This window comes from Hylobates moloch, unplaced genomic scaffold, assembly GCF_009828535.3.
Source record: "Hylobates moloch isolate HMO894 unplaced genomic scaffold, HMol_V3 SCAFFOLD_6, whole genome shotgun sequence".
NCBI classification, from domain to species: domain Eukaryota; kingdom Metazoa; phylum Chordata; class Mammalia; order Primates; family Hylobatidae; genus Hylobates; species Hylobates moloch.
The window spans coordinates 71,869,617-71,890,211 of NW_026652281.1; the positions used below are offsets into that span (position 1 = coordinate 71,869,617).

At 43.7% G+C, this 20,595-nt stretch overlaps 1 protein-coding gene across 3 annotated transcripts in view; it reads left to right on the forward strand.

The window, feature by feature from the left end:
- Positions 1 to 20,595, forward strand: part of VPS35L (VPS35 endosomal protein sorting factor like) — a 158,644-nt gene that overhangs the window by 68,438 nt on the left and 69,611 nt on the right. For all 3 annotated transcript variants that reach the window (XM_032157026.2, XM_032157025.2, XM_032157027.2), the window contains 7 exons: positions 1,683 to 1,760; positions 2,252 to 2,374; positions 11,995 to 12,041; positions 13,510 to 13,621; positions 14,439 to 14,555; positions 15,565 to 15,618; positions 18,864 to 18,944. In XM_032157026.2, coding sequence (XP_032012917.1) covers positions 1,683 to 1,760; positions 2,252 to 2,374; positions 11,995 to 12,041; positions 13,510 to 13,621; positions 14,439 to 14,555; positions 15,565 to 15,618; positions 18,864 to 18,944 — 612 coding nt within the window. The remainder of the gene's footprint in view (positions 1 to 1,682; positions 1,761 to 2,251; positions 2,375 to 11,994; positions 12,042 to 13,509; positions 13,622 to 14,438; positions 14,556 to 15,564; positions 15,619 to 18,863; positions 18,945 to 20,595) is intronic.

The following is a 20,595-nucleotide window of genomic DNA, read 5'->3' on the forward strand; positions in this document are numbered from 1 at the left end:
TTGAAGAAATGGGGAACCAGTCTCACTCTGTTGCCCAGGCTGGAGTGCAGTGGCACAATCTTGCTCACTGTAACCACCACCTCCCGGGTTCAAGCGATCCTCCCACCTCAACCTCCCAAGTAGCTGGGTCTACAGGCGTGCGCCACCACGCCTGGCTAATTTTTGTGTTTTTAGTAGAGACAAGGTTTCACCATGTTGGCCAGGCTGGTCTCAAACGCCTAACCTCAAGTGATTGGCCCACCTGGGCCTCCCAAAGTGCTGGGATTACAGGTGTGAGCCACTGCAGCCCAGCCTATGAAGTTATTTTTGCAGTTAAGCAGCAATTTGGAAATGAAGCGTTTCTGAGGAGCTCAGTTTAAGAAACGCTGTGATGTTGTGTTTTAAACCTATGAACTCTCCTCCATAGCTCATCCCTCTACTTTTCCATCTAACCCCAGTACTGGCACCTTCTCTATGATTAGTAAATTTCTTCAGCTGGAAATGTTACAGTCTGTTTTTTTAACAATGAAGTCAGGACCCAGTGGATTATAGCATCGTTACACTTCATGCTCATCTTATATAAAATTGCATAAAATGTATTAAAATTTATGTCTGCTCTTATGTCTGCCTTGCAAAGAATGGATTTGTATAGCTTTTAACTAACCATGTAACAGGGGCAGCACCACATCTGGAATTCAAGCTGAGTCTCTCACGTAGCGTAATCTTTGTGCTTCATCTAATAAGTACAACCACATGTATGTTTATCATTTTTTTATTGTGTACACAATTTTGAGAGTACATTCCTTTTTAGTTCTGTATTGATTTGTTCTCTTGGTCATCTGTTCAGAAATACATTCAATACCTTTGGGGAAGGGCAAAGATGATTTCTGCAAATGTTGCCCCTTTTTATTAAAAATAGCTTCTGTGGTCTTTCTTATAAAAGCAATACATGTTTATTGAAAAAGAAAACAGGCTGGGCGTGGTGGCTCACACCTGTAATCCCAGCACTTTGGTAGGCCAAGGCGGGCAGATCATCTGAGGTCAGGAGTTCGAGACCAGCCTGGCCAACATGGTGAAACCCCGTCTCTACTAAAAATACAAAAATTAGCCAAGTGTCGTGACACATGCGTGTAATCGCTGCTACTTGGGAGGCTGAGGCAGGAGAATTGCTTGAACCCAAGAGGTGGAGGTTGCAGTGAGCCAAGATCATGCCACTGCACTCCACCCTGGGCAACAGAGCGAGACTCCATCTCAAAACAAAACAAAAAACAGATAAGGAAAAAAAAAAAAAATAGGCCGGGCGCTGTGGCTCACACCTGTAATCCCAGCACTTTGAGAGGCCAAGGCGGGCAGATCATGAGGTCAGTAGATCAAGACCATCCTGGCCAACGTGGTGAAACCCCATCTCTACTAAAAATACAAAAATTAGCTGGGCGTGGTGACACGTGCCTGTAATTCCAGCTACTCGGGAGGCTGAGGCAGGAGAATCCCTTGAACCAGGGAGTTGGTGGTTGCAGTGAGCTGAAATCGCGCCCACTGCACTCCAGCCTGGCAACACAGTGAGACACCATCTCAAAATAATAATAATTTTCTGGACTTTTTCTATGTCTATAAACATAGGTATATAAATTTTTTAATTTCCAAAAATAAAATCATACTATAGTTATGATTTGCAACCAGTTTTTCCATTTGTCTGGCTGCAGGTGGGAATGGAAGTGGCCCCACATCTCAAAGAAACCCTAAATAAGAACTTTTTTGACTTCCTCCTTACGTTCAAACAGGTAAGAGAACACTATCAGAATAGCTCATCGATATAACAGTTCTATGATAGCAAATTCACAAAACCCAGTTGGTTTTCCAAGTTGAGAATGCCTTAAAGCTCTTTAAATGTGCAAGCCCTGGAAAATTACACTAGCTTCTGTTGTAGACAATTAAAATGTGTTGATTGTACTGAATAAGCGGAGAAAGTTAATATGCATGTGTTAACAGGAAATGTCTCCAGTCGATCAGCCTTGCTTCTGAGCATCTGCTGGCTCCATTTTTATCAGGTTCCTGCTTTCCACAGCGCTCATTCCCAAAACAGCTCAGCTTGGTGACATGAGAAACTTTCTGTGTTTTTTTCTGGTTTAAAAAAAAACAACTGAGAAACCAGGCTATTTCTCTCAGGGTTGTCCACATGCTTACAAGTATGCACAGTCTGTGAGTTGTGTGTGTTTTGTTTGTTGTTTCATTTTTCCCCTCCTTTTCTAAGTGTTTGTTTGGCCTCCTGTAGATTCATGGGGATACGGTCCAGAACCAGCTGGTGGTCCAAGGAGTGGAACTCCCATCGTACCTCCCCTTGTACCCGCCTGCCATGGACTGGATCTTCCAGTGCATCTCCTACCATGCCCCCGAGGTAACTGCCAGGTGGCTTCAGTGTGATGCTCACCTCCTGTATGCTGACAGCCCCTGCCCACTGTGCCCTTTAATGTTAACGGGACCGTTTCATAACAGCTATAGCAATGTTAGTGCTAGCCAGCCTTTATAGAGGGCTTGTCATGGTGGCTGGTTCTGTGCTGAATGCTTTTCTGAGATTGTCCCGTTTTAACAACTGTGGGAGTGGAATGTGGTGGCTCCGGAGGCCATATACCTAAGTGAGGCCACACAGCTAGAAAGCAGTTGGTGGCTGGGTGTGGTGGCTCATATCTGTAATCTCAGCACTTTGCAAGGCCAAGGTGGGAGGATCACTTGATTTTAGGAGTTTGAGACCAGCCTTGGCAACATAGCAAAACTCCATCTCTACAAAAAATTAGCCAGACACAGTGATATATGCCTATAGTCCCAGCTACTCAGGAGGCTGAGGTGGGAGGACCACGTGAGCCCCAGAGTTCAAGGCTACAATGAGCTGTGATTGTACTACTGCACTCCAGCCTAAGTGACAGAGCAAGACACTGTCTTATTAAAAAAGAAAAAAAAGGAAGGTGGTTGGTGACTTGATACAAACTCATAGAATTGGGCTCCAGGGCCAACAAGCCTTATTGCCTCTTCACTTACCTTCATGTACCCCTTTTGTGTTTATAATAATCCAATAAAGTCTGTAGAGCAGGTATGTTATGGAAGGAGAACAAAACTCAGATGCTTAATTTCTTTTATAAGATTATTTTTCTTTTCTTTTTTTTTTTGCCAGTTGAAGTATTGTCAGGAATTGAAGTGACATCAGAATCATAGCAGACACGTATTTTTTTTCTTTTCCAAGACTGAGAAGCAGTTTTAGTAGAACACCAGTTCAAACTGTCATGAAGACTGTGATAGGCCAGGCACGGTGGCTCATGCCTGTAATCCCAGCACTTTGGGAGGCTGACGTGGGCAGTTCACTTCAGACCAGCAGTTCAAGACCAGCCTGGCTAACATGGATATATAGGTGTATATCACCATGCCTGGCTAGTTTTTTGTATTTTTTTGTAGAGATGGAGTTTGACTATGTTGCCCAGGCCTGTCTTTCATAGAGACCCTGTCTCTACAAAAAATACAAAAATTAACTGTGCATGGTGGTTTGTGCCTATAGTCCCAGCTACTCAGGAGGCTGAGGCAGAGAATGGCTTGAACCTGGGAGACAAAGGTTGCAGTGAGCCGAGATCGCACCACTGTACTCCAGCCTGTGCGACAGAGCCAGACTGTCTCAAAAAAAAAAAAGACTGTGATTGATGAAGCTTTCATTGTCTTTATTTGATCTTTGAAAAGAAAAGAGAGACTACAAAACAAGGACATATAGAGCAAAGCAAAGTTGAAAGACATCTGCCTTTTCCTAGATCTTGCCAACACATGTTGAAAGCTGTACAGAAAAGAAAAAAAAGGACATGACTTTAACCGAGCAATCCCACTTTTAAGAATTTATCCTGTAAGTTAGACGAGTGCATAAACGTTATAAACACAGAGATGCACACACGGTTTGTTCACAGTAGTGCAAAATTGGAGGCAAGCATCAGGGAGGACTGGTTATGGTGTGTGCATTCAGTGGGGTGTTATGGGGCCATTTAAAATGATGGAGACTCCTGATGATCTGTACATACTGACGTAAGCATATTCATGGTATATGGCTAAGTGCAAAAAGAAAGTTACACACATTGCTGTGTGTGTTGTAAGTGGCAGTGTGGCCTAGTGTTCAGGTGTGGGCTCTGGAGTCAGGGTGCCTGGGTCTGCATCTCAGCTCCATTACAGCTGTTGTGATAGAGCAGGGAGCAGGTTAACTTGTTCCTAACCACTCTGAGTCTTCTCTCTTTATCTGTGAAATGGGAGCAATATTAATGATTCCTATTTTCTAGTCTGTTGCAAGGATTAAAGAAGTCACTGTATCTACGGTGCTTAGTGTAGCGCCCCACATCTTAGTACTCGCAGACATGATTTTTATATCTGTGCGAGAGAGCTGGGAAGGAGAAATGACAGAACATCACTGGAGTGTGAGATTTGGGGCCATCGTAACTTATTTTTCTTTGCCTGTCTGTTCTTTTCTTCCTTCCTTTGTGACAGTCTCTTGCTCTGTCTCCCAGGCTAGAGTGCACTGGTGCAATCTTGGCTCGCTACAACCTCCACCTCCCAGGTTCAAGCGATTCTCATGCGTCAGCCTCATGAGTAGCTGGGACTACAGGCATGCATCACCACACCCAGCAAATTTTTGTATTTTCAGTAGAGACACAGTTTCACCTTGTTGATCTCGTGCTGATCTCTAACTCCTGGCCTCAAGTGATCCTCCCGCCTCGGCGTCCCGAGTGCTGGGATCACAGACAAGAGCCACCGCGCCCGGCCGCCCATCTCTGTTTTCTAACTTTTCAACCAGTATGCATTGCTTACATTTTTACTTTTTGAGATTCTAAATTCTGAGGAGAAAAACTGGGACATCTTGTACTTCAGGTGAATAGTCTTACCATTAAGTAAATCGATTTTAAATCAAGCCAGTATAAGGGGAAGATTGAAATTTTGCTGCTGGTTCTCTATGGTCCTCAGCATAGTTTCAGCAACCACATGCTGTCCCCCGCTTCTGGGAAGGTTACCATGAACGCGACTGTTTTCTTGGTATTCCATTGAATGACGGAAACATACAAGCAGGACTGATGTGGTGAAATAAGAACGCTTTTTTTTTTTCTTATTTTAGCGAAAGGCAAAATCAGATTAAAAACAAAAGGTACATGTCACAAGGCAGTCTTCTTTTTATTTTAAGCCCCAGTCATCTCAAAGGATGGCAGAAGCTGGGGATAGAGCTTTCCTGGGAGTAAGCTCTAGGAAATCATTATTGCACTAGAATAAGTGATTAAAAAATTAGGTCACCTGAATAATAATAAACTCTGATTCTTGAGCACACTTAAATAAGGGACATGCAGTGTCTTGTTAAAAAAAAAATCATTTTCAAACTGCAGAAGAATTGATGTCGGTATGGAAGGTGGTCTTAAAGGTGCATGTGACCATTTGGTGCCTAAAAGCTCTTTGATAGTGGCCGCTATGAGTCACCTGCAGAGTAGAACTGTGTATATCCATTAGAGGCCAAGACTTCAAAATAGGGGATGGTAAAGTTCAGCTGCAGCAATTAGTAATATATAGGGCAGGCAGGTGAGAGAGGGAAAGGAGAAATACCTTTAGTTGTGAATATCTCATCTACAGAATTTCAAATCGAAATTGAAATCCAAGGTAAAAAATCAAGGCATGTGGTAGTCCATTTGGGCTGCCATAATAAAGCGCCATAGAATGTTTAAAATAGAAATGCAGCCTTGGCCTGACTTCTTTTCTCTCTTTCTGTACTTTTGAAGTGGATAAATAATTATAAATAACCTAATCTGGAGATCACCGTAAAAAATCCAACAGTTAAATATGGTTGTGGTTCTCTAACTCCATATACATTGGTAAAATGGTCATTGAATTAGACACAAAGACATGCTCTTCTTCCCCGAAAAAGTATGCCTGTAAAACTTGGTGAAATTGTCTAGTTAGTTGTGTTATACCAGTGTCAATTTCCTAGCTTTAATAATGCATTATAGTTATGTAAATGGGAGACGCTGGGTGGTGGGTACCCAGGACTTCTCTCTACTGTTTTTTTCAATTACTGACGAGTCTGTAATTAATTCAGAATAAAAAGTCTTTTAAAAATCCTTCAATTGGGATGAATACTCCATTCTTCATGATGTGATTATTATGTATTCATGCCTATATCAAAACATCTCGTGTACCCCATAAATATATAAACTTACTATGTACCCTCAAAAAATAAAAATTAGGCCGGGCGTGGTGGCACATGCCTGTAATCCCAGCACTTTGGGAAGCCAAGGCGGGCGGATCACTTGAGGTCAGGAGTTTGAGACCAGCCTGGCCAACATGGCGAAACCCTGTCTCTACTAAAAATACAAAAATTAGCCAAGTGTGGTGGCATGCACCTGTAATCCCAGCTACTCGGGAGGCTGAGGCAGGAGGGTTACTTGAACCCAGGAGGTGGAGGTTGCAGTGAGCCAAGATCACACCACTACACTCTAGCCTGGGCGACAGAGCAAGACTCTGTCTCAAAAAAGAATAAATAAATAAAAATAAATAATTAAAAATTAAACAGAAAACAGAAACAGACATCTGTCAGTTAGGGGTAGTTTGAAAAATGATGTTATATCCATGGCATGGATTAAATAACCATGGATTAAAAGAGTGAGGTAGATTTGTGTAATAACATGGAGAAGAGCGGGCCATCTAGATTCTCCATTAAAAAAGGCCATATTTAAATATCTCCAGCCCAGTATTTATAACAGTATCCCGTTGTGTAAAAACGAAACTAGGCTTCTGTAATAATATATATCCATAAGGCATAGGCAGAATTCTAGATAAGAACATCAAAGTCCTAGATAAACACCAAAGTGTTGACAGTGGTGAGTTCTAGGACGTGGAAGTTGGGAGTGGGGGACATTCGCATATTTCTTGATGCATGTCGATGTTGTTGGGACTTTTGTCTATAAAGCATTTCTTATTTTTACAATTTTTAGGAAAACAATGAAATGTTACATAAATAAGTGGCATGTAGGGCCAACAGCAACAATAACAAAAGCCTAAAAAACAAACCAGCACACCAAGCAAATGCCTGCCTTGTGAATCTTCTGAATCTTCAAGTTCTGGTGTGTGTGAAAATGAAAGAAATACGCTGAGCTGCTTTTTCAGTGGTTGATCCCAGCCAAAGGGCTTGTTTCAATCTCCGTCTGCTTTGAGCTGTTGTTCATCGTGTTCTTGCCAAAGATAATCAATTCTGTCACTTCTTAGAGGGGAAAAAATCAGTAACCTCCAGCAGACCTGCCTGGGGATCTATAACATTTGGCTCTCTGGACATTTACATGTATTCCTAAGTTCCTTTATGACAACAGAGTCTTTGTTTTTTTTAAAGTTATATTCTTGGATGCATTTTTAGTGCATTCATCTTTCGTGAGAGAGGGAACTTTTTAAGCATTTATCTTGTCTTAGTGGTAAGAATCTTTTGTCCATATGTTGGGATTTGCCCTAGTTAATCTTTCCAGAATTGGTGGGCCAGGAGGTCTCATTTATGTGTGTGTGTATGTGTGCATGTGTGTGTGCACGTGCATGTATATGAGATAGAGTAAACCTCACAAAGGCATGGGTTTCTGTCTGTTTTCCTCTCATCTTACCCTCAGTGTCTGGAACAGTGGCTGGTATAGTCATCCCTTGGTATACTTAGGGGATTGATTCCGGGATCTCCATTTATCTTTTTTTTTTTTTTTTTTGAGACGGAGTCTCGCTCTGTCACCCAGGCTGGAGTGCAGTGGTGCGATCTCAGCTCACTGCAAGCTCCGCCTCCCAGGTTCACGCCATTCTCCTGCCTCAGCCTCTCCGAGTAGCTGGGACTACAGGCGCCCGCCACCATGCCCGGCTAATTTTTTTGTATTTTTAGTAGGGACGGGGTTTCACCGTGGTCTCGATCTCCTGACCTCGTGATCCGCCCGCCTCGGCCTCCTAAAGTGCTGGGATTACAAGCATGAGCCACCGCGCCCGGCCATCTTTTTTTTTTTTTTTTTTTAAGACAGAGTCTCGCTGTGTCACCCAGGCTGTAGTGCAATGGCCCCATCTCCACTCACGGCAACTTCTGCCTCCCGAGTTCAAGCAGTTCTGCCTCAGCCTCCCGAGTAACTGGGACTACAGCCACGCCACCAGGCCTGGCTAATTTTTGTATTTTTAGTAGAGACGGGGTCTCATTATCTTGGCCAGGCTGGTCTCGAAATCCTTACCTCAGGTGATCCACCCGCTTCAGCCTCCCAAAGTGCTGGGATTACAGGCGTGAGCCGCTGTGTCTGGCCCCCACGTATATCAAAATCCATGCATACTAAAGTCTCACAGTGTCACAGTTGGCCCTGTGGAACCCACGTATACTTGAGTTTGGTATCTCACAAATACTGTATTTTCATTCAGCATATGGTTGAAAAAAATCTGTGTCTAAGTGGAGCCACGCAGCTCAAAACCATGTTGTAATTCAAGGGTCAACTGTATACTAAAGTTGCTCGTTAGGTAGGCGTTGAATGATTATTTCTGTGTGTCAGGGAGTGTCAGTGTGATGATTACACAGAATCTCTCTTCCTTTCTTAGCCTTTTCCAAAGGCCGCTTTGCTATTGGTCTTTAAGCATGACTTTTCAAATGTAAATACCCAAGAGTGGGTTAGGGAAGCCATTTATGATGCGGTCAATTTTGTCACCAGCTAGGGTGCTTTTGGCTGCAAGGAACAAACATCTAACTAGTCTGGCCTCCACATATAATTCCATGTGTCCTCCTCCACAACAAGTGGAGGCTCTCGGGTGGGCAGCTTCAGTGCATCTTTTTGCTCTGCTGTCCCTGATTAGTAGCAAGGTGGGGGCAACCATTCCAGGCATCACGTCCAGAGCCGGCAGCATCCAGGGAATCTTTGATTCTTGGGTCTTTGTTTAAGAACAGGAAACCTTTCTCCAAATCCCCCAAAGACTTCCCATCCTGTCTCAGCAGCTAGAAATGGGTCATGGGCAAGGAGAACGAGACCCACTATGATTGGTTTGGGTCTGTATTAATCTGCTTGGGCTCCCATAACAAAATACCACAGACTAGGAACTTAAACAACAGACTTTATTTTCTCATAGTCCTGAAGGCTAGGAGACCAAGATCAAGGGGCCAGCAAGGTCGGTTTCTGGTGAGGCCTCGCTCCTTGGCTTGGAAACTGCCACCTTCTTGCTGTGTCCTCACATGGCTTTTCCTCTGTGTACACTCATCCTTGCTGTCTCTTCCTATAAAGAGGTTAGTCCTTTGGGATTCGGATCCCACCCTTATGACTCCATTTAACCTAGAACAGTGATATTAGGGATTAGGGCTCCAACATAGCAATTTAGGGGAGTTGTAATTCAGTCCATGACAGAAGCCAACCTAGTTTATGTGAGGCATAGATGGAAATCTGTATAAAATCAGGGTTTTGGGGTAGGGATTCCAACAGTATCTCCAGCGTCAGCTCTCACTTATTCAGGCAACACGACAGAGAGGGGTGCCACCAGAAAGGGTGGAATTGCACTTAAGAACACTCCTTTTATTTTTTTACTTTGAGTCCAGACATAGATATAGATCCCTTTTGTTTTTTTCTTTATTTTTTACTTTGTACTTATTTATTTATTTATTATTGTTATTATTATTATTATTTTAAGACAGGGTCTTGCTCTGTTGCCCGGGCTGAAGTGCTGTGGTGCAGTCTTGGCTCACAGCAGTCTCGACCTCCCAGGCTCAAGTGATGCCCCCACCTCAGCCTCCTGGCTAGCTGGGACTATAAGCACACACCACCATGCTTGGCTAATTTTTAAATTTCTTTTAGAGATGGGGTTTTGCCATGTTGCCCAGGCTGGTCTTGAACTCCTGAGGTCAAGCCATCTGTCCCCATCAGCCTCTCAAAGTGCTGGGATTACAGGCATGAGCCATTGTGGCTACCAGGTCTTTTTTGTTTTTTTTTTTTTTTTTTGAGATAGGGTCTCACTCTGGTGCCCAGGCTGGAGTTCAGTGGCACAATCACAGCTCACTGCATCCTCCACCTCCTGGGCTCAAGTGATCCTCCCACCTCAGCCTTCTGAGTAGCTAGGACCACAGGCACATACCACTACACCCAGCTAATTCTTTAAAAAATTTTATGACTGGGCGCGGGTGGCTCACTCCTGTAATCCCAGCACTTTGCGGGGCTGAGGCGGGCAGATTGCCTGAGTTCAGTAGTTCAAGGCCAGCCTGGCTAACATGGTGAAACCCCATCTCTACTAAAAATACAAAAAAATTAGCCAGGCATGATGGCACACACCTGTAGTCCCAGCTACTCGGGAGGCTGAGGCAGGAGAATATCTTGAATCCAAGAGGCGGAGGTTGTGGTGAGCCGAGATCGCGTCACTGCACTCCAGCCTGGGCAACAGAGCAAGACTCGTCTCTCCGTCTCAAAAAACAAGCAAACAAACAAAAACACTTACGTAGATATAGGATCTCACTATATTGCCCAGACTGGTCTTGAATTCCTGGGCTCAAGCGATCCTCCCACCTCAGCCTCCCAAAGTGCTGGGATTACAGGCGTGAGCCACCACCCCTGGCCTGCACAAATCCCATTTTTGCCACTTATTAGGAAGTGGCTTAACCCTATCTGAGCTTTGGCTTTTTCCATCTGTAAAATGGGGATAATGTTTCATGGACCTCACAAGGACATGGTGAAGAGTAAGAGAGTAAAGGGAAGTCAAGGACTTAGCCCGAAACCTGGGCAGTGCTCAGTGTCCTGTAATTACCTCTGGTCTTCGGCTTGACCTTCCCCAAACCACTGCCCTAAATGATCCTTCTTCCATTGATTTTCTTAAAAACAGGAGCTCTTGTAAAGATATGTGATTGTCTTAAGATAGCTCCAAAGCCATTAACAGTATTCCAGTGAGTAAAAAAAAAAAAAAATCTACTTCCTTTGGGGGTGGCGGGGAAATAGACTTCAAACTGTGTTGGAGAAGAAATGTTTGAAGAACGTGGCCTTTGATCCCAGTCTGCCCAGGTTCATGTGTGCCTGCCATCACTAACTCTGCGACCTTGGGTGAAAAACACTGCTATTCTTGGCTTTGTTTTTCATCTGTGAAGTGGGAGAATAGAGCCCCTGCTTCAGGGGTGGTTGGAAGAGGTAAGATCATGAGTGCAAAGTGCTTCTCATCATGGCTGGTGGGCACTAAGCTCTAGCCCTGTGTTTGTTGCTCATATTACTAAGTGCATGTTGGGCACCTCTTGAAATGGGGAAGAATGTGGGGTTACAGAAGAGGTGGGGAGCAGAGTAATTATCATTCTCATTCGTGCCCTGGAGTGCAGGAGTTATCTCCCATCATCCTGTAGTGACCCCACAGATCAGATAGTACCACTTGTAGCCTTCCAATAAGGACAAGGAGACCCAGGTTCGACAGAGTTGGCAACTCTTCCGAAGTCTCATCATTGGTAGTTGGTGAGGTTGGATTTGAATCCAAGTGTGCCTGATGCCAGGGCCTTAGCTTCTGTTGATTGATCAGTTGGTTGATTGAGACAGGGTCTCCCTCTGTCACCCAGGCTGGAGTGCAGTGGCATGATCTCAGCTCATAGCAGCCTCCACCTCCTGGGTTCAAGCGATTCTCCTGCCTTAGCCCTCTGAGTAGCTGGGATTACAGGCACCCGCTATCACACCTAGCTAATTTTTGTATTTTTAGTGGAGACAGGGTTTTACCATGTTGGCCAGACTAGTCTTGAGCTCTTGACCTCAAGTGATCCACCTGCCTCGGTCTACCAAAATGCTAGAATTATAGGTGCGAGCCAGTGTGCCCGGCCCCCTCCTTCTATTTATTACACTAAATGCCATGAAAGTGAATTTTTTTCTCCCCAAGCCTCCCCATCCCTACCAGACACTGAGAATTATCTTAATGGACATGTGGCTACATTCATTTTAGAGTTTGACTTTGGAAATCTCTTAGAAATGTTACTTTAGCTCCTCCAACCTGATTTTTTAATTATTATTATTTTTAACATAATAGGCTCTGCTGACCGAGATGATGGAAAGGTGTAAGAAACTAGGAAACAAGTAAGTATTTTAAGATTCATAAAGCATGAATTTGAAAATGGCGTTGGCTGCTATTTTTGAGCTTGGCCTGCTTACCTGGGTATGAGCTGAAGAGAGAGAGGCAGGATTGCATGGAGGTTTAGAATGCTGGAGTCCCGTTGCCTGGCCTCAGACCTTGGCTCTGTTCTGTCTTAGCCCTGTGACCTTGGGCTGCTTGCTTGACCTCTCTGTGCCTCTGTCTCCTCATCTGTAAAACAAGTGTAATAATAGTTATTTCCAACTGGGCGTGGTGGCTTATGCCTGTAATCCCAGCACTTCGGGAGGCTGAGGCATGTGGATCACCTGAGGTCAGGGGTTCGAGACCAGCCTGGCCAACGCGGCAAAACCCCATCTCTACTAAAAATACAAAAACTAGCCGGGCTTGGTGGTGTATGCCTGTAGTCGCAGCAACTCAGGAGACTGAGGCAGGAGAATTGCTTGAACCCCGGAGGCAGAGGTTTTAGTGAGCCGAGATCATGACACTGCATTCCAGCCTGGTGACAGAGCAAGACTCCATCTCAAAAAAAAAAAGAAAAAATAAAATAATAGTTATTTCCCCATGGGGCTGTGGTAGGTGGTTGGGCTAGGATGAAATTGATCTCCCTGACTCTCACAAATATGAGGTTGTCTCTCTGCTTTCCTTTTAGTGGTAGATACATGGAAACAGCCTTGCATGGGCTTTGTTTACCACTGTGTCCCCTGTGCCTGGTGCCATAACATAAGATCTCTTTCCTAAGAAATCTCTTGCATAAACTGGCCAGACACAGTGGTGCACGCCTATAATCCCAGCACTTTGGGAGGCTGAGGCGGGTGGATCACCTGAGGTCAGGAGTTCAAGAACAGCCTGGCCAACATGGTGAAACCCTGTCTCTACTAAAAATACATAAAACTAGCCGAGCATGGTGGCACATGCCTGTAATCTCAGTTACTTGGGAGGCTGAGGCAGGAGAATCACTTGAACCCAGGAGGTGGAGGTTGCAGTGAGCCAAGATTGTGACACTTTACTCCAGCCTGGGCAACAAAGTGAGACTCCATCTCAAAAAAAAAAACAAAAAAAAACAAAACTCTTGCATAAACGATGTGGATATATATTTACAACATGGATCAATATTGTTACTTAATGTTCTGTCTCATTAGTGCACCAGCTTATTGAATGCTCGCTCTTCTTCTCCTTAAATGAACTGGATCACTTGCTGATCTGTCTATCCACCCTGCCATCTATCCATCCATCCATCTAAACATCCAGTTAATTCAACATTTATTGAGTTGCAAATATGTATAGGACACTGTATTAGTCTCTCCAGTTTACCTTTTTACTCTGATCTTTTTTTTATCCCCAACCCTACCGCTAAAGAGCTGTTAGTCATCCTTCCTGGCAATATATATCCAAAAATTAAAGCAACTTTGATTGAGGAGAAGCCAGGCTGACTTGGGGATCTGTGTCTTGCAGTGCCTTGCTGTTGAATTCCGTGATGTCTGCCTTCCGGGCTGAGTTCATCGCCACAAGGTCTATGGATTTCATTGGCATGATTAAAGAGTGTGATGAATCTGGTTTCCCCAAGGTAGGCTCTTGACTTCATGCTCAGTAGGATACAAATAAGCGGTGTGTATCTAATAGTTCTTGAGAGACAGTCCGGTGTTGGGAACCGCATGGGCCAGCAGGAACACAGGCGAAGGCTCTGTTTCTGAGGAATGCAATGGAAGATGAGTTAGAGATTGGGATTGTCAGACACCATGTGATTGCCATGCTTCAGGCCCTCATGAGCCCTAAATCTATCAAACTGGCTCCCTCTGAAGGATTTAAGAAAGACTTTGGTCTAACATATTTAAGAATATATCAGGCTGGGCACAGTGGCTCATGTTTATAATCCTAGCACTTGGGAGGCCAGGGCAGGAGGATCACTTGAGGCCAGACTGGGCAACACAGCAAGACCCCATCTCTACAAAAAATCAAAACTTAGCTGGGTGTGGTGGTGCATTCCTGTAGTCCCAGCTACTTGGGAGGCTAAGGTGGGAGAATCGCTTGGAGCCCAGGAGGTCAAGGCTGCAGTGAGTCATGATTATGTCATGAAGCCTGGTGACAGAGTGAGACCCTGTCTCAAAACAAACAAAAGGATATATCTTCATTCATTATTTATGAAAAACTTTGTCCAGTAGAATATTATGGCCCCAAATTAGACCAACAGATGGAGCTAACTCTGTGTGAGCCTCTCAGTGTAGCTGGGGCGGATATGTGTGATAGAACTTTGGAAGGAGGTTGTTGGAAGATTAGCCCCAAGAAGGATTAAACATTACAACCTTTTCTGTTTTCTTTTCTTTGAGCTTCAAGTTAGTTTGATTTAAAATTTCCAAAACATGATGGTTTGACTTTTTTCTTAGCATCTCCTTTTTCGATCACTGGGATTAAACTTGGCCTTGGCTGATCCTCCTGAGAGTGACCGACTTCAGATTCTCAATGAAGCTTGGAAAGTTATCACTAAGCTGAAGAACCCACAGGTGGGTGGCCATTTTTATTTATTTATTTATTATTTATTTTTTTTTATTTTTTGAGATGGAGTCTTGCTCTGTTGCCCAGGCTAGAGTGCAGTGGCGCCATCTTGGCTCACTGCAACCTCTGCCTCCTGGGTTTGAGCGATTCTCCTGCCTCAGCCTCCTGAGTAGCTGGGATTACAGGTGTGTGCCACCACACCCAGCTAATTTTTGTATTTTTAGTAGAGATGGGATTTCACCATGTTGGTCAGGCTGTCTCAAACATCTACCCTTCTCGGCCTCTCAAAGTGCTGGGATTACAGGCGTGAGCTGCTTTGCCTGGCCTGCCATTTAAACTTTAAATCAACCACTTTTTGTCCAAGTTTTGGCATCTACTCTTTTAAAAAAATTACCCTTCCAAACCGAATATGGTGGCTCACACCTATAATCTCAGCACTTTGGGAGGCTGAGGCAGGAGGATCACTTGAGGCTGGGAGTTTCAGACCAGCCTGGACAACATAGCAAGACCCCTGTCTCTATATGAACTAAAAAGTAAAAATTATCTTTTCATTAGTTACACATTTTTCCCTAAAGAAATCTATTTATTATAATTGTATTATTTGTTTACCTGTAATGGAGAATGGATAGCTTTAAAGATGTAATTTCTTTGATTTTTTAAAAATTCAATTCTCACAGCCTTAAGATATGCTAAAAGTATAAAATTACATGATCATGCATTTGGAACTGCCATAAAAAATAAAACTTAAAAAAATGCATAACATTACAGATATTTGAAACTTTATAAAAGATCAGCTAACTTTATAGTGGGCATCCAAAATGTAACAGTTTGTAAGATTTAGGTTTGAAAATATTGTTAGTAGGATATTCCTAAATAAAAAATCAGCCTTTAAGCCAGTAATTAGCAAAAGGAAATTCCAGTTTCCAGCCATTGAACGGAGCCAGCTGAAGCCTCCTGTTTGCTGTAAGGCATACTGTGTTGTACTTAACGTTAAGATGTTTTCCTTTTCCTTTGTAGGACTACATTAATTGTGCCGAAGTGTGGGTAGAATACACCTGCAAGCATTTCACGGTATGTGTGACTGTGGTATTGTTTTTGAAAGAATTAGATTTTTTCATGTTTATAATAGTGAATTAGCCTAGTTTAGATATTGAGGCATTTGACAATGGTACTTGCTCTTGTAATTTATAAAAATTGCATTCTTCATAATAAAGCATGGTGGAGCATTAATATGTGTACTATAACAAAAAATAACTGTTCCATGTTTACATTTAAGTTTGGAAAATGCAGCATTATACAAAGTTAAACCATTTTTTTTTTTACCATAGGATACCTTAGATGCTTATATGCTAAAGTACATTGCGACTGTACGTCAGAGTCTAGTAAGCAGCATTTCCCAAACAATTTGACTGGCATGTAATTTTTTTCCTAAGCAAATGTTTCTTTCCCTAGGCATAGACTAGAACCACAGTTAGGGGAATACTGGGCTTCTCAAAGAGCAGAGACTTTAGAAGCAGATAGAAGTGGGTTCAAAACCCTTGCCAGAGTAATTTATTTTAATCAAGTCCTAAATTTTTTTTTTTTTGAGATGGAGTCTCGCTCTGTCGCCCAGGCTGGAGTGCAGTGGTGTGGTCTCAGCTCACTGCAAGCTCTGCCTCCCGGGTTCACGCCATTCTCCTGCCTCAGCCTCCCGAGTAGCTGGGACTACAGGCGCCCGCCACCACGCCTGGCTAATTTTTTTGTGTTTTTAGTAGAGATGGGGTTTCACTGTGTTAGCCAGGCTGGTCTCGATCTCCTGAACTTGTGATCCGCCCGCCTCGGCCTCCCAAAGTGCCGGGATTACAGGCGTGAGCCACCGCGCCCGGCCAAGCCCTAAAAATTTAAGTGTGGCATTGCTATGGTCTGAATGTCTGTGCCCTCCCAAAATTCATATATTGAAATCCTAGCCCCCAAGATGATAGTATTAGGAGGTGGAGCCTTTGGGAGGAGATTAGGTCATGGCAGGCAGAGTCCTTATGAAGGGGATTAATGCCCTTATAATAAAAGAAGCCCACCAGCCTGGCCAACATGGTAAAACCCCATCTCTACTAAAAATACAAAAAAAATTAGCCGGGTGTGGTGACACCTGCCTGTAGTCCTAGCTACCCAGGAGGTTGAGGGAGGAGAATTGATTCAATGTGGGAGACAGAAGCTGCAGTGAGCCAAGATTGCACTGCTTCACTCCAGCCTGAGTGACAGAGTGAGACTCTGTCTCAAAACAAAAATAATAATAAAATAAGTCCCGAGGAGCTCACTGTCCCCTTCCATCCCATGAGGACTTGGGGAGAAGATGCCGTTTGTGAGGAATGGGCCCTCACCAGACACCAAATCTGTCTTGATCTTGGACTTCCCAGCCTCCAGAGCTGTGAGAATTACATTTCTGTTGTTTACAAGCTTCCTGGTTTATGGTATTTTGGTAGAGAAGTTCAAACAGACTAAGCCAAGCACACATGCAAAAAAGTACACATATCATAAGTTTGATGCTCAATGAATTTTCACAAGGTATGACCATATAATCACCATCCAGAGTAAGAAATAGGAAATAAGTGACCCCGCAGAATCCCCAGAACTGCCTCTCCCTGTCACAGCTCAGCCTTTGGGCAGGTGAAGGTAGACCCCATCCTGGCCTCTAACACCAAAATTGATGTTGCCTCATTTTGAGTGTTAGGTAAATGTTGGTCCATTGATTTTTGTGGGTTTTTTTGGTCCTATTTTTGTTTTACATTTTATTATGGAAATTTAAAACATATGTGCTCCTTGGTACCCATCAATCAGGAATTATCAATTTATGACAAATCTTGTTTGATTTATATCATTACCGTGTCCCCCGACCCCTGGAATATTTTGAAGCACATCTTAGACATTGTATCATTTCATCTGTCAGTATTTCATCACACCTGTAAAAATATAAGGATTCCATTGATTGATTGATTGACAGACAGGATATCACTCTGTTGCCCAGACTGGAGTCCAGTGGTGCGATCGTGACTCACTCCAGCCATGACCTCCTGAGCTCAGGCAATGCTCGTGCCTCAGCCTCCCGAGTAGCTGGGACCATAGGCACATGCGGAGATGTAGAGATGGGGTCTCGCCATATTGCCCAGGTTGCAGGGTTCCCTTCCTTAAACCAGATCTAAATACATTATTCTAAGGAAAAAAATTACTAATTTTTTTTTCTTCTTTTTTTGAGATGGAGTCTCACTCTGTCACCCAGGCTGGAGTGCTATGGCACGATCTCAGCTCACTGCAACCTCCGCCTCCTGGGTTCAAGTGATTCTCCTGCCTCAGCCTCCTAAGTAACTAGGACTACAGGTGTGCGCCACCACACCCCGCTAATTTTGTGTATTTTTAGTAGAGACAGGGTTTCACCATGTTGGCCATGCTGGTCTCAAACTCCTGACCTCAAGCAATCCACCTGCCTCGGCCTCCCAAAGTGCTGGGATTACAGGCGTGAGCCACTGCACCCGGCTGAGTTACTAATTATTTAATATCATAAATACCAATCAATATTCTGATTTCCCCAATTGCCTCATTTTTTTAAGTTTATTTGTTGAAATCTGATTGAAAATAAATTTTAGGATACTTTTGATGTATAAGTTGTCTCTCAAACTGTCTCCTTCTCTCCTTCCCCTTTCTTTCCCTGTAATTTATTTGTTGAAGAAATTGGGTCTTTTGCCCTACAGAGTTGCAAAGACTGGATTTTTCTCATTGCGTCCTTGTGATGGTGTCTGGCGTGCTCTTCTGCCTTTTGTATTTTCTGTAAATCAGCAGTTAATTATAGAGACTTAAAAGCCATTCTTAGCTTGTGGGCCTTATAAAAACAGGCCCTGGGCTGGATTGGGCTGCAGTTGGCTGACTCCTGCTATAGGTGACAAAAGTGAACAGTGAGCAGTTAGGTCAGACAACTTGTAAGGGTGAGCCTGCGCTCTTCCACAGTGCTTCACTGTTCTCTCTGCAGGCACCTGAGGGAGAGCCTGGGACAGGCAGGCAGGAAGAGGCATGGCCGCTTTGACCATCAGTCGGGGAAAGCAGGGACAATGTAAAGCCCCAGAACCTTTGAGAACAGCGTTTAGTCCTGACTAGGTGTGGGGCTGTGGTACTAGACCAGGTGATATGAGTGAGATTTCCTCCCTTCTGTTATTTTCAGCAGAATATTGAAATCGATTTCCTGGAAGATGTGTGATGTATTCTGAATATGTTAGTCCTTTCCCCCAGGAACATGGTCAGCAATTGCCATACAGTGTCTAATCCAGGTTTGGTTCCTTTTTCCTGCTTAGAAACGAGAGGTGAATACCGTTTTGGCGGATGTCATCAAGCACATGACTCCAGATCGTGCATTTGAAGATTCCTACCCCCAGGTAACAGATTGGCATTTCTCATTTCAACATTGTGAGGAATTTTGCTCTGTTGGATGAAATAGGCGTGTTGCATGGGTCAGGCTATAAAGGCACATAATCCTGTGTTTGAATCGTAGCTCTGCCATATCCTAGCCATGTGCCCTTTGATCAGTTACTTAACCTTGTTGTGCCCCAGTTTTCTCACCTGTGAAATGGAGACAGTAATAGTGCTGCCTGAGAGTTACTGTGAGGATGAAGTGAAGCCCTCACACAGTGGCCTGGCACGTGGTAAATGCTCAGTAGGTGTTGTCTTCATTGTTGTCACCAGTAAGTAAATTGCGAGTATTTTTAGCTAATTCAACTTTTTTTTTCCTTTTTTTTTGAAACAGGGTCTCGCTCAGTCATGGAGGCTGGAGTGCAGTGTTGTGATCACCGCTTGGCACAGCCTCGACTTCCTGGGCTTAAGCATAACTTTTTTATGTGGAAATAAATTTAAGCTTATTGGAAAGTTAAAAGAAAGCTCAAACAATTCCTATTATTCTTTACCCAGATTCACTAGCTGTTAACATTTCTTTTTTTTTTTTCTTTTTTTTTTTTTGAGACAGAGTCTTGCTCTGTTGCCCAGGCAAGAGTGCAGTGGCGCAATCTCAGCTTATTGCAGCCTCCACCTTCTGGGTTCAAGCGATTCTCCTGCGTCAGCCTCCCGAGTAGCTGGGACTACAGGGGCGTGCCACCACACCTGGCTAATTTTTTGAATTTTTAGTAGAGATGGGGTTTCACCGTGTTAGCCAGGATGGTCTCGATGTCCTGACTTTGTGATCCACCCGCCTCAGCCTCCCAAAGTGCTGGGATTACAGGCATGAGCCACTGCACCCGGCCAACTGTTAACATTTTACCACGTATGCTTTATCTTTCATGCATTCCACACATATATACATGTATATGTGTACATTTTTTTTCAGAATTATTTGATAATAAGTTGCATACATTATGTCACATTTTGCTTCTAAAGAGTTTAGTGAGGCCAGGTGTGGTGGCTCATGCCTGTAATCCCAGCACTTTGGGAGGCCAAGGAGGGCAGATCACTTGAGTCCAGGAGTTCAAGACCAGCCTAGGCCATCTCTACAAAAAATATAAAAATCAGGCATGCGTGGTGGTGCATGCCTATAGTCCCAGCTACCTGGGATGCTATAGTAGGAGGATCACCTGAGCCTTGGAGGCCGAAGTTGCAGTGAGCACTCCAGTCTGGGTGGGAGAGAGACATGGTCTCAAAAAACAAAAAACCCACTAATGTGAAATACCCATGTGAAAAGGGTATAAGAGCAGCTTGAAGGGGCTCTCACTTGCTCCCAATTTGAGGATCAACTGGAATTAGAACAGTAACGGATTATAGCCCATTGAATAAAATAGGAATCCAAGAGTCCATCCTTGTGATGAATAGATAAATAGATGAGTGGATTGAGAAATGTGAAAGAAATGGTAGAATTGGAAAAATCATCATTTTGCAGCCATCACAGTAAAGACAGGAATTGTCTTCCTTTAGGTAAGAATTATTGGTGTATGCTAAACCTGGGAAGAAGAGTTTTGCATGCATTGAGCAGGAGAGAGATTTTGAGAGTTTGATGAGGAGCAGGATATTTGCATATCTCAAAAGGTCTTCCTACTGAGCAGG